Source organism: Thermobia domestica, chromosome 10 (assembly GCF_964235325.1).
Source record: "Thermobia domestica chromosome 10, izTheDome1.hap1.1, whole genome shotgun sequence".
Classification (NCBI taxonomy): domain Eukaryota; kingdom Metazoa; phylum Arthropoda; class Insecta; order Zygentoma; family Lepismatidae; genus Thermobia; species Thermobia domestica.
The window spans coordinates 74,323,631-74,337,637 of record NC_137463.1 but is presented as its reverse complement, the minus strand read 5'-3'; the positions used below and the strand labels follow the sequence as shown (position 1 = coordinate 74,337,637).

The window sequence follows — 14,007 nt, the reverse complement described above, 5'->3', positions numbered from 1 at the left end:
GATACATTTCCCTAACAGATCATATCTTTAATATGGGCCCTACTTTAGCAAAACACAACTATAGCCCGTAGAAGCAATAACAATGTTTCATTAACGTTTTAAATTCTAGGGAGATATATATACAGGGCCGGATCCAGGATTCTCTGAGGGGGATGCACCAATTACTACCAGTACATTTGAATTAAGTTTGAGTTTTTGTAAATGCCTTTTGGCATCTGTGATGTGAATGAGGAATTCCTTTGGAAATGCTGAGTGTCTGCTCTCGAAGAATTCTTTTCCTTCAACCTTCAGAAAATTGACTTAAACTATTGATTTTGCAAAACTCGCTGCTAGCTTCTCACTCTAGGTAGTGTATATTTACAACGAAGAGGGGGGTGCACGCACCTTTGTACTTCTCCTAAATCCGGCCCTGGATATATATATATATATATATATATATATATATATATATATATATATATATATATATATATATTTCATATTCTTCTAGGGAAGGGGCAAAGAAGAAGGAAATGGGAAATGCTTGCCCTCTAGGAAAAATTCCAAGTTATATGAAGTTGGTCTCAGTGCTTGTGTTCCAATCTCTGGTGCGAAGGGTGATCTCTAGTTTGATCCCGTCCAGGCAAGTTCGTGACGGACACTGACGCGTCTATGGGTTTTCTCCGGATCTTCCCAATATAATCCCTTGCATTTTGCATTTAACCTTCACTGTATAAAAGTTGGACTTCGGTAGAAAATTGCATTTCATTTTTCAATATTTATTGATGATAGTTAGTGTGTAGATTAAAGTTATCAAATGCGAATATGTTCTATGATAATATATTTATTTTATAATTTCCTTACCGTAAATAACAAAATTGTTTCTTACAATTTTGTAGCTTTGATATATTTTTGCAAATTGTAATGAAATGGAAAACTTCACCAAAAATAAATCGTACATTATCATTCCATCGCTGAGAATTGTCTTGTCGTTAAAGTAGTTAGAATATAAAAGAAAGAAAGAAAGAATATGTAATGGTTAATTCGTATAATTTGGAAGCTGTTGGAAAAAATCGTTGATGCGTTCCCTTGAAGTACCTTCCTGCATTTGACTGTGGAAGAAGGGAATATTGGAGCTTTGCAATACTAATCTCTGCTAAATATTAGTTACATTTACTGCCTAAATATTTCCAGATTTTTGCTGCTATTTCTTTACTGTAATTTCCAAGGATTTACTTGTAATTTAACTTGGGAAGAACTTTATATTTGGTAAGAATGATAGAATAGTATACTTTATGGTAGTGAGTTGGCAAGGAAGATAAATAGTAGCGAGGCATTGAATTAAACTTTAAATTGTAACTACATGCTATATAGTATGGAAGCACTAATTTCATTGTGATAAATGATAACATTTTTTTTTCTTCCTTTTGAAATTATAAGGAACAACACCAAGTCGTGGGGCTGTACCAAAGTTAACTAGTTGGGTTCAGTTCATTTAAATTTTAAGTTGTATTACATTTCTATTTTAAACGAAACAATCAGAAATAATAGTAATTAATGATAATGTTAGTGGGTGAATATTAAAAGATGACAGAGAAAACCGTGGCACACAGAAGTGATGCCAAAATTTAAAACATACAACCGAGAATCTCTCTCTTGACCATACGCTGATGCGAGAGGCCCTTGGTTCGATCCAAGACCGTGAGGGTCATTCTGTATCAATTTTCTCAAAATTTTCCATATCGCAAAGCAAAGCGAAAGCTGGAACAACCCATTGTTTAGTGCTATACCTATTATCCAAACTAAAGCACGTATTTTGTGTTGCATTGAAGCAAACGTATACGGAATGAGATCCCATGTAATTTTGTGGTAGGCAACAGCGTGTCCTTGGATTTTCTCGAGGTTCTCTCGTTTCTTCTCACATTCGTATTCCGCCACCTCTTTCATAATCATTCCCTTTCATTAATATTTTTCCTTCAGTGTAGGTCGTGGGACGTAAAATTAAAATTTCATTTTTTTTTTATTGATATTCATTGGGAAGTATATCTTTTATTCTCAGAGTGATGAATAATATCCTTGATTTTATCAACAGTAAACAAACTTCACATTTTTCTCATCTTGCAGAAACGTGAAGTATTCCAGAGTGTGTAATTTTTCATGAAGTAGGTAGATCACTTTCTGAGGCTTTTTTTTTTTTTTTTTCGTCGCCATCAGCCCCACACCGCCGCTCAACTGCGGGACCCGTGTCGCAGCCACTGATTAATTTATGAAATACGAACAGAATAATTAGAACTGTTTTCTTGAAAGTCTCTACCTTTTGACATTCTTTCATGAGCAGTACTTGAGGTAGAAACAGAAAAAACTAATTTCCTAAAACCTGAACTCTCCAATCAACCTTTTTAGTTTCACTGATGACGAAATCTTTGAAATGTGATTAAATCTTGAATTCCATTGTTATTCACCATACAGAACATTCGTCCCTCCTTCAATTGTCCCAAAGGAAGGGTAATAGAAATATTTTAACACATTTTCCTGCATTCTGAAATATTTATGTGCTTCTGGTATGGCCTTCTTGCATGACCTCTAAGCTGATTACTTGTTGATAAGCAATGCCTTGAAAACGTTAGGAAGTACGTATATTCTGTAGTGCTTTCTAAGTATTACGAGTCTATACTATAGAGGCAAAAATGTAATAGTAGATCCGAGAAGAGACAAACACGCGTGCTTTCTTATACTAAGTTTCTTTTTCTGGTGTTTTTTAATTTATTTATTTATTTATTTATTTATTTATTTTTTTTACTTTTTCTTTAAATACAACATCCCACGTTTATGTACCGAGTCGAAGGGCGATAATGGTGAGGTGATTTTAATTTAGCGTCCCGTTCAGCAGCGAGGTTATATGAGACGTGGACCTACTGATTAACGTGGAATCCGAACCACATGAGCTCCCGCCGGGAATTGAACCCGGGTCTCCCACGCCAAAGGCGCGTACGCTAACCGCTTAGCCACGAGGGAGCTCCGAGTCGAAGGGCGATAATGGTAATGAACGAATTGGTGGAATGAAGAAAGTGGGAGTGGGAGAACAAAATACCCACGCGCACTCTGTTTGTCCTCAACAAATCTTACTTGGCGCGACCTAGGATGGAACCAAGGATCCCACGCACCAGATGTGAGCGCCCTATCACTGACCCACCACGGCCTTATAAAGTTTAATGTTGGATTTCTGGTGAAAACAGAGTTGACTGGAATTTCACTTTAAATAATATTAGTTAAATCTCTATCTAAAGCTTCGGTTCAAAAACGAAACATTAAAATCTTAACATAATTCGGAATGAAGTCGACTAGGACTTATATTCAAAAATATCATGTCAACCTAGTTTCATGGACAGGAGGGACTTCAGGGTAACCGATCGGAAGATTCGAACTTTAGACCTCCCAATAGCTAGACGAAAATACGATTGTTCATCTATGCCAGCTCGCTGTTACATGGTGGTCTACAACTTATAAAAACAAGCAAAGACTGAACGTTTTCAAAAATGAAGTCAAGGGGAAAATACGTGATTTTTTTTAAATCTAGGACAAATGCGTGAATTGTAGAGCGCGTACCTCTGGTGTGAAGGAACTTTGGTTGTATCCTAGACCATGTGAGAGTTTTGTTGACAGCATCATAACCGTGGATTTTCTCGGAGTTTTCCCGTTTTCTTACCTTCTCATTCCATCAATTCATTCGTTAATAATCTGTTTCATTTGGCCTACAGTGCATACCCGTGGGACGTAAAGCTAGAGATTTAATTTCATTCAGATATAATGGGGAAAAGTTCCACAATGCAGAATGCCTAACAGAGACATATAACTGAATTCCACGTTGATGGTATGATCAAGACGTGTAAGGTTTGTGGGACATCTTATTCGTTTGTGAACTATACGTAGATTGCATAGTATGTTAATGGGAATGGCAATAAGAAAACTATTTTCAGTTTGTAGTTTTTAGAAAATAAGATGAAAAGTAAATAGAAAATAATGGATCGTAGGGAAGTATGTAATAATAATTTTGATTCAATGGGACTGGCAGGCTTCTGTTTTTCTTGGATGGACTTCCGAGATTTTGTTTATTTTTTATGTCATGGATAAAATGAGAGTAGGGCCTATAGTTAAAGCGGTGTGACGGAGGAATTTTTCATGGAATGTGAGGGATTAATTTTGATTGTAAAATTGAAAGTAAAAGTGATTTTCAACTTTATACTTCCGAAGCAAAGACAATCAGTCCAAACAATATCTTCGTGGCGTTGAAAGAAAATTGTCCTATACGCTATCAAAATTCGTATTCAGAATGGCTTATACGGGGTGTTTCAAAACAACACCGACAACGTTTGGGAAGTGATTCCTGACACCAAGATAAGACAAAAAGTATACACCAACCTGGGTGCACAAATTCTTCCTTTCGGAGTTATAGGCTGCCGAAAACATGAAAAAATTAACTTCAAAGGTCCATAGCTCCAATACTATGGGACCTACCGTAGTCGGGTCGTGACTTTATTTAAGAACTAGTATGCGCCCTGTCCAAATATCTATGTTTCAGAATCCTGCGGTACCGTATCAACTTTTATAGAGGTATTTTTTAGTACTTCAAATTATATGCTCATAGCCGAACTCACTCTATTAAAATTGTTTCGTGAGTACCTTAGGATTCTGAAACATGTATTTTTGGATAGTGCACATATTAGTTTCTAAGTTAAGACTTGACCCGACTACGGTATGCAGTAAGTACACCAGGAATTTTTACTTGGGGGGGTGTTCAAAATAAAAGGGGGGGTGCTCTCAGAATAGCGATATACATTTTTAAACAAACTCAAAGAAAACAGGGGGCGCGGTGGCTCAGTGGTAGAGCGTTCACCTCTGGTGCTTGGGGTCCCGGGTTCGATCCCAGCCTCCGCCAAGTGAACTTTGTGCTGGACAAAGACCGTGCTCGTGGGTTTTCTCGGGCTTCTCCCGCTTCCTCCCACTTTCTTCATTCCACCATTTCACTCATCTCTCCTAATCACCGTCTCCTTTAGCCTAACCGGCATAACCGTGGGACGTAAAACTTAAAGATTTATTTTCAAAGAAAACAATATATTTTGTTACGCAACTATTAGCAAGAGTAACTGGTTCCATGTTCCCCCCTCCCTCTCAGCTTTCATTTATGGAGCCAAATCTGCTAAAAACACACACACACACACACACTTTGTAATAGATTAATTTCTGTACATTGGATCATTAAAATAAAATTTTATATTACCACGAGTAGGAAACTAAGTTCAAAGATTTCATATTAATACAAGGAGAAAACGAAGATTTTTTTCATTTTCTTAAATTTCAAGCCAGTGCTGCAACTTTAAAAATTGAAGCGTCGATTTGATATTTCTTATATCTTATAGTAACTCGGCAAAAATGGGCACTAAGGATAACATGATTTCTAAAAAATAAAAATAAATAAAAAGTTCTATCGATAGACCCTATTGTACAGCCTGAATAGTATGTCCCAACTAAATATAATTATTATAAGTTGTGCTGTATATTATTCTGAGGAGAATGGCGTTAGTAAAGAAATGATTCGGAATTAAAATACTAAATAATACTGTAATTCAAAATACTTTAGGGGAAAATGCTTCCAGGGTGCGAAATGATGACAAGGAAGTTGGCGAGTAAGAAAAGCAAATAATAATAATAATAATAATAATAATAATAATAATAATAATAATAATAATAATAATAATAATAATAATAATAATAATAATATCAGCTCTTCGCAGTGGTAGGTTCAATATAGGAAGTTCACATATTTGAACATTTATTATTAAACTAAGTAATACAGTGAAACCTCTCAAAACGGACATAGGTGGAACACAATTATTTGTCCGTAAATGAGAGGTGTCCCTAAAAGGAAGGATTTTCTCTCATAACACTACACCACACATATTTACGGCATGAAAGAATAAGAAAGTTTGTCCTCTTATGAAGGTATCCACTATTGAGAGATGCCCGTTAAGACATGTTTCATTGTATTATGAATTAACCACCACTATTTTACCCAGTAATTACATATTAATTGATTACGTACGAATTATTGTAATTATTTTGCAAAATTCTGCCGTTATTTCAATTTATTCATCCCCAGTAAATTTTAGTGGGTGATTTTTTCCAAAATATTAATTGAGAAAAAATTCCCTCTTCCCATGCTAAAATCACATTCGTTTAGTAATTAATACTGTACATAGTTGCAATTTCATTATTTTAATATTCTAACCCTGTTATTAACTTTAATTGTTATAATATTATTTGATCTCTTAATCTCCGCTTCTGCCCCTTCCTGATTACGTTATTGGCTCTGAATATCTTTCATAAGAAAATTATTGATTGATTTAATTGATTTAATTGTTTTCCAGAAATCCAGTTTTTCAATTTACAAATATTTTGTATCTTTCTGTTTTGTCTTTTTTAATGTGGCCTAATTTTAATAATCCACTCAATGAATTTACGTGAATAAAAATATACTTTACAAAAAATTAAGCTACCAACAAATGCGTTCCTGCATAACACTAGACTCAGTCTAAAAAATATATAATTCTTACCTCGATCGATCTCTTCATTTCTAAAAACGTTTTGACTACACCCTTCTAACTTCCGTCCATTGATACACCACTTGCAGAGTAGCACTTACCAACTGAATCTGGTATAGGCTTATTACTATAGGCTATATGGTCTCATTTTTCCTTATTGAGGAGGAGGTAGGTGAAAGACTGTTCAAGACGTTGACAATTTCAATCATCTGCATCTGTCCATCAATCTCTTTTCTCGAAAACGACCGCGGAGCCCACGAGGGTAGGTATAAGTGGGTCTTTTTGTCAATTGTTTTGATCGAAACACCGCCCGAAACAATGAGGCCATGTGGTTCTCGAAGCCATACATGAGAACGAGGTCACATCGTATTTTGAAGTGAAATAAATAAATAAGAATATTTCCTTCTTTCCTAAACGCTAAACCTTTTTTAACTTGATGTAATAAATAACCTATAGACCCTATGATACTGATTGATACAATTGGATTTGGGGGAGTGTTCCTTTTCCATCCAGGGGTGTGTGTAAAGAAATTTGGAGGGGTGTTAGGGGGGTGTTGGGGGGGGTGTAGATTACTCCCTGACGGTATGTCCCATAGTATTGGAGCTGTGGACCTTTAAAGTTAATTTTTTCATGTTTTCGGCAGCCTATAACTCCGAAAGGAAGCATCTGTGTACACAGGTTGGTCTATACTTTTGTCTTATCTTGGTGTCAGGAATCACATCCCAAACATTGTCGGTGTTGTTTTCAAATACCCTGTATATTCCTAAGCTATTTGCAAAATTAAGTCTAGAGTGCAAAAGTTCCTTTCTTTTTTTCTTTTTCTTTTCTTTTTTCTTTTTTTTTTTTTTTACTGTACAAAAATGTGGGGTTTTTCGACTAAAGGTCGAAAAAAATTTTCTAGTTCAAAGACATGCTATGCAGAAGACCAAGTAATTCTAGACCTCATACAACATATTTTTATTTTAACTATGAAGCCTTGAATTATAAGTTAAAATAAATTTTGAAGATAGATTGTACCAGTCAACGTAGCAATATCAGCAACAGTTGATGTTGTCCTTGTGATAAAACGAGAAAATATTATTTCGTAACTTTTGTGGAAGTCTTGTCTCACCTCGATTCTCGAAAAGCAAATTTGTGTACATGTATGCCCCGATTAAAAATATATATATATATATATATATATATATATATATATATATATATATATATATATATATATATATATATATATATATATGTGTAGAAGTTACCAGAATCCTTCTGTGTCACGAAAAACCAATGAAAGGTGTGAAATAGCAACTTATAAACAATATTTATTATTGGAGTATATTTTGTATAGACTTGTGTACCTTTAAACATTGGTAAATGTTCTTCGTTGTGTTCGTACAATCACTTTATGCATTTATAGTTTGTATTCTATGAATCATGTAACGTTAAAACAGTGTTTGAGAACTAAGACTTTGGTAAACTAATGTTACCAAAGAGGCGAAAATAGTCATAATTATCTCATCTCGTATTGAATTTTAAAATATACCGTATTTTTTCGTCTCGGGACAACACTCACAGCAATACTCATCTGAATACAGAGCTAACCTAACTTGTGTCACGATTAGTGGGCGACCAGTAAAGTGTGTCGTTACCGAAAAATGTTTGGAAAGTAGGCTACTGCCATAATGTACAGTAGTTCCTTCTTATTACTTAGACATGAATGAATAAATAAATTTGTTTATTTTAATGTCCAAATTAGAACCGAAACAAAAGTGTTGGTTATAGCGGTTCAGAAGAAAGGACTGTCGTGATTAAGTCGGAACGTCAAATGGTACGTCATCACTTACGTATGAATGGTCTTCAAAACTTCATAACAAAGATGATGTGGCAGTTTATCAGAGATTCGCAATATCATCTTATGTCACTAGTAATAGTTCCATGTTACATCCAGGTTTCAAAATCCTTTCCTATCCATAAGCAATTTCTTAAAAGTTAAATATTGTAGTTAATCACTTATTATTTAGAATAAAGGAAGAAAATACATAACACAAAATAATTATTTCGCTCTCGTCTCAAATGAATATTCCTGGTTTCTTTCCCAAGGACATGATTCTTTATCCGCCTAAGGTCGTAAGGTTAACTTAAACCAATCGCTTTTGAACTTCGCAATGCGCCTGTCTTTATCTATCGAACGTTGGCGTATTTGGCTCTTCCAAAACTTTCGCTGTTTTGGAATCGCGCGCTATCGAGTTGGTTCACATAAGTGATAAAAAAAAGAAAAATAGTTTTTTTCTTTCTTTTCACAAATGTCAAGTAGTCGTTTCAAGTGGTCAATTGGACTAAACGCATGTCTTCGATAGACATAGATATTTTTGTAACTGTAAATGGGTAGTTCTTGTGTGTTTACTTCGACTTACTACTTAGTAAGTATGACGAAAGAAATTCGTTAGTTGAAAGCATTATTTCCGAAACGAAGATGTTCCGTATTGGGAACAAGTGGCAGTGTGCAAAAGCTTTGCACTCCCGCGTCGATTCATACATCGTGTGCAAAATCTGCTGTCTTTATATTTCCGCTGGCATCAACTATGATAAAAGAGTGACGTTGCTTAAAACCAGTTAAAGTGTACGGTAACATATAATTGGAAGACTTCTGTGTTTGTATGGCAATATGAAAACTTAGTGGGTTGTTACTTCCTTATGTGGACTATTTATTCTCTTTAACGCAAAAAACTTTAAAAGTGTGTCAGGGATTACTTTTTAGATAAACTGCCCTTGAAGTAAATGACCTGTAACCCGAAACGAAATGGAAGAGAAGATTCCACTTTTAAAGAAATCAGAAGATACGTTAGGGTATGGTGTGCGGTAAGGAAATTTTTCTTTTAACTTTAATATGAACTGGTCAAATTTTACGAGCTTCATTAACTATATGTTACTTTCTGGCGCCAATAATAATAACGTAAGGATTAAGCATGCTTTTTAGTTTTGAAAAAAATGAAATGAAATTAAGTTTTAGGTCCCACGAGTATGCCCGTCAGACGGTGATGATGAGAAATGAAAGAAATGGTGAAGTGGAGAAAGTGTGAGGAAACGAGAGTACCGCGAGAAAACCCACCACACGGTGTTTGTCCACCACAAAGCTCACTTGGCGCGAGCTACGATCGAACCAAGGACCCCATGCACCAGATATAAATCTCTACCACTGAGTCAACTTTTTAGTTTTGAGACAGCGTTTTGGTTGAATTCGGAAGCACGGCGGCTCAGTGGTATTAGGTTCGCTTCTGTTTCAAGAGATCCATAGTTTGATCTCAGACCATGCTGTCATGGATATTCTTCTGTTTTTTTCTTTTTGCTCCCACTATGTAAGCCATACTTTTTAAAAAAAATCTGCCCATCTACATCTGTTTTGAAAAAGCCTGGGTTCGTGGTGTGTCAGTGATAAAGCGGTCATCTTTGGTGCGAGGAATCCTTAATTCAATCGTAAGCAATGTGAGTTTATGCTGCACATTATCGTGTCCTTGGTTTTTGCTTAGGATTCACTTGTTCACCTCCTCCCCCCCTAAATTCTCATTACATCAATTTTTTTCTTAATAATTCATTCTCATTACTCATCCATCGCTTTTAACCTACAGGACATATCCGTGAGACGCTAAATTAGAAATTTAATTTCATTTTGCTTGGAAACACCAGTGCTCTTATCCAGCAGTGAAATCAAACTATTGTCATCCTCTTTGTTTGTTTGAGATCGGTGTTTCGTAACAAGGTAACATCTATTTTGTTCTGTGAAAATTTAGACTTCCCTTAAAAAACTGGATGGTTAAGTTTTTTGAACTACGAGATATTTACAATTCTTCCATTACTATTTGTAGGGCCATACCAGTCGATGATTTTTAAAATATAAGAAAATATTGGGAGTTAAAAGAGGAAGCCAAACGAGAAACGTGGGAGAAAAATGTCCAGGCTCGAACCTTAATAATAATAATAATAATAATAATAATAATAATAATAATAATAATAATAATAATATAGTCCTAGGATCTGCCAACAGGCAGAATACTTACTTAATAATATTTATCAATCGTTTTGTTATCTTACAGGATATATAAATTTAATGTTGATTTACAAAATTATTTCATGTCTATATTTGTGATTGTGTTCTAGGCGGTACATCAATAAAATTTTAAAATTTAAACTAATAGTATTCTTAATAGAGTTAAACGACCATATTAATTTAATATAGTCAGGGGTGCCCACAAGGGGGGGCTATGACGCAAACTGCGTCATTGAAATATTGGGGGGGGGGTTAAAATCTATATAAATATGTTTGAGAGGGTGTAAAAATTAATCGAAAAGATTTTTTTTAATGGAAGAACACCTACGGATAAGCATTTGAGGGGGGGTGCGTCATGGACGTGAGGGGGGGTGGGCACCACTGATATAGTTACAGGATACATAATTGAGCTTGATCCATAATGATTTGTATATAGCCTATTTACAAATACCGGTACTATATAACATGAATGCGTCCTTTATTTAGTACTTGGACCGTGACATTCATTTATTTATAAAACAAACGCTGTTGCTGTAGGTCCAAAAACGATGAGTCATGGACTTACATTGACGGCTACATCTTTGTGCCAGTTACGTAATGTTATCGCAATCAACGGTAAACGATAAGTGATAATGATCCACAAGATGAATAGTTAATCATGTTATTAGTGAAGTATAAATCTATTATAAGTAATCAGCATTAGAGTTTAATGTAGGATGATAAACATATGCCGGTTAAGATCTTCCATAAATTTAATTAGCTAATGTGGTATTCAGAATTTGATAGTGTTCCTTTGGCTGAAAAGTGATTTCCAATTGTTGGGGTATGTTAGTTAAAACTTTCGAATAAGTGATCTTAATAATAACGATGCTTTCAGTTTCGTGACAGTTGATGGATCTAGGTCTGGTTAGTTTCTCCCAAGTACTGCAGTTTCGTCTGATCTCATTTTTTTTTTTATTTCGTTATTTATTTTTGTTTATTGCAGTTTTCATTAATCTACAGTGGATTATCATAATAATAACAATCAGCTAGCAGCCTAAAGAATTTGGGCTAGAGATCGCAAGACCATTTGGTCGTGAGTTCGAATCCTGGCTAGAGAGTATATTACCCTTGTAGTTACTCATTTCTCCTTTTTTATTTTAGGCTAAAAGGACAGGACGGTGAAACGTAAAACTGAAACAAATTGATTTAAAACACGTAATAGAAATTAATCATTATCTATTAAAATGAAATCCTCTGCCGCATATATGTGCTATATATCATAAGTTTCAATTACAACCAATATGTAACTTTTCCCAGTAGAAACTCAAGGGATGATAAGTAGATTTTAATTATTTATTTATTTATTTTTAAGAAATTCAATAAGTGTTCATATATTCGAAGATGTCCCGGACTTCGTTTAATAGAACCGAAGGGAAAAAAATCAGTCTGAATGACACTTCACGAGACTTGAAAGCCCTTACTCCTAGTGTACTAACTAGCGTAGGTGCCGTTGTGCCTGAGGTTCTGAATTCGATTCGTAGTGGAAGAGCATCTACAGTTACACAAATCAGTCAACAAAATTTAAAAACAGGGTCGCCATCTTTTGTCTCTTGAAGGCCTATGTATATTCATTTTATAAATATTTGTTATAAGTATATAAGTTATAAATATATAGTATTTTCAAATAAATTACGAAATATCCATAGCACGGTTTTTTGGGTCCCTTGTCCTGCAAGTGAAGTACTGTAGATTCGAGAATTGTGAAACATTTTTTTTCTCTCGCAATGTATTCCTACCGATGTCTAGAAACTCCGTACGTGTATGCTGTAAGGCAATGATTTGCAACCTTTTTTGATTGATGAGACACTTTACGGAATGCCTACGACATCAGGATAAACTGGTTTGATTTTTTAGTAATAATAATCTAAATTATAGTAGTGTAAGACTAGATTCTAATAAGTAGTAGTGACTCTATGCAGTACTGAGCATTGTTGCTGCTGCTGCAGGCATTGACTGGTACAATCTTTGAAAATTGATTTTAACTAATTATTAATTGCTTCATGGTTTTAAAATTTTGTGACATCCTATGGGATTGTGCGACATACCGGTTGAGAACCACTGCCTTAAAGTGCAGTCGATTTGAGAACGTTAAAGATTATCGTATATGACTGTTAGTGGAAAAGAATTGTCGTAATCGTGATAAACAACTGGGATTCGCTGTTGGTTCGAAAGTGTCTAGTTGTATCCTAGTTTTTTTTTTTTTTTTTTTTTTGTATAAAAATACTCTTCGAGTCTGTCATTTTTTTCTAGTGTCCCATTCCTTTCCACCTTCTTATTTCAGCCATTTAAAAGAAAATAATTTCCTTTTAGTAAAATATCTCTCGTAATTTAAACTACATAATATACGAGGAACATTCCGAAAGTTTTTCGATATTAAAATTCAAATAGCGTAGCCATATTGAAGCGGATATTTAAAAGCATAAGCTCTTTAGTGGTGAAAGATATAACTGCAAGGCTGAATGTTTGTTTATTTGGGAATCAGAGAGATGGAAATGTAGATTAGTTTGAGTCTGTGATTCGGCAACAATAAATCCCGAGCGATATGATTTTCATACAATGATCTTCCACCATTTTTAGTACGATTTAACGCAAGAGCAGTGCCATAATTGTTTAGAAAAATATTTCGAGGACTCTGCTCGTTCACGCGCAACCGTTTTTAATCGGTTTGCGGAATTTAAACGTGGTCGACAAAGCCTGACAGATCAACCTCGCTCTGAGCGCCCTAGGACCGCAGTTAAGGATGAAAATGTCGCAGCACTAAGAAATTTTGTGAAAGAGGATCACCATATCACGTACGAAGGAATTCAGTCAATCTAGAAGATTGGATCAACTGCAGTCCAGTCCATAATAAAAGTTTATCTTGGCCTTTCCTAGCGTTGCAGTCACTAGGTTTCACCGCATGTGCTTACGTCTGAGCAAAAAGATGATCTTGTGGAGTGGTGCCACTATATACCCTATTCTTAAAAAATGTTTTTCAAGTCAAAGTGAAAACGTTTATAATATCGTCATAGGTAACGAAATATGATTTTATAATTATGATCCCGAAAGAAAACAGCCGTCGACAGCCTGTATGATATTTTCAAAACTAAACCACCTTCGAAAGTTAGTCGAGCCCGGAGCGTAGTTAGTTACTCTGGCATCTTTTTTCTCTCTTAAGACCAGCCACGCAGCAACTATACAGTTTGATGGTCAACGTACAGTGACAGCAGAGTGATACCTTATTTATTGCCTTTCGAATATCTTTGAAGCTTGGATATCTGTCCACGTAAAGTCTTCATTGTCTCACTTTCTTTTTCATCATGACAGTACACGGCCACATACAGCAGCGAAAACTTGGAGTTCCTACAGGAA

At 35.1% G+C, this 14,007-nt stretch overlaps 1 protein-coding gene across 12 annotated transcripts in view; it reads left to right on the top strand.

Annotated features, from left to right (window-relative positions):
- ATP7 (copper-transporting ATPase 1) overlaps nt 1-14,007 on the top strand; it is a 361,543-nt gene that overhangs the window by 173,943 nt on the left and 173,593 nt on the right. Inside the window, exon 1 of one of the 12 annotated variants that reach the window (XM_081728118.1) lies at nt 8,927-9,428. The exons of the other annotated variants lie outside the window; for them this stretch is intronic. Coding sequence (XP_081584244.1) covers nt 9,370-9,428 — 59 coding nt within the window. The 5' untranslated portion in view covers nt 8,927-9,369. Of the gene's footprint in view, nt 1-8,926; nt 9,429-14,007 lie in introns of those variants that run through there. 12 annotated transcript variants of the gene reach the window in all.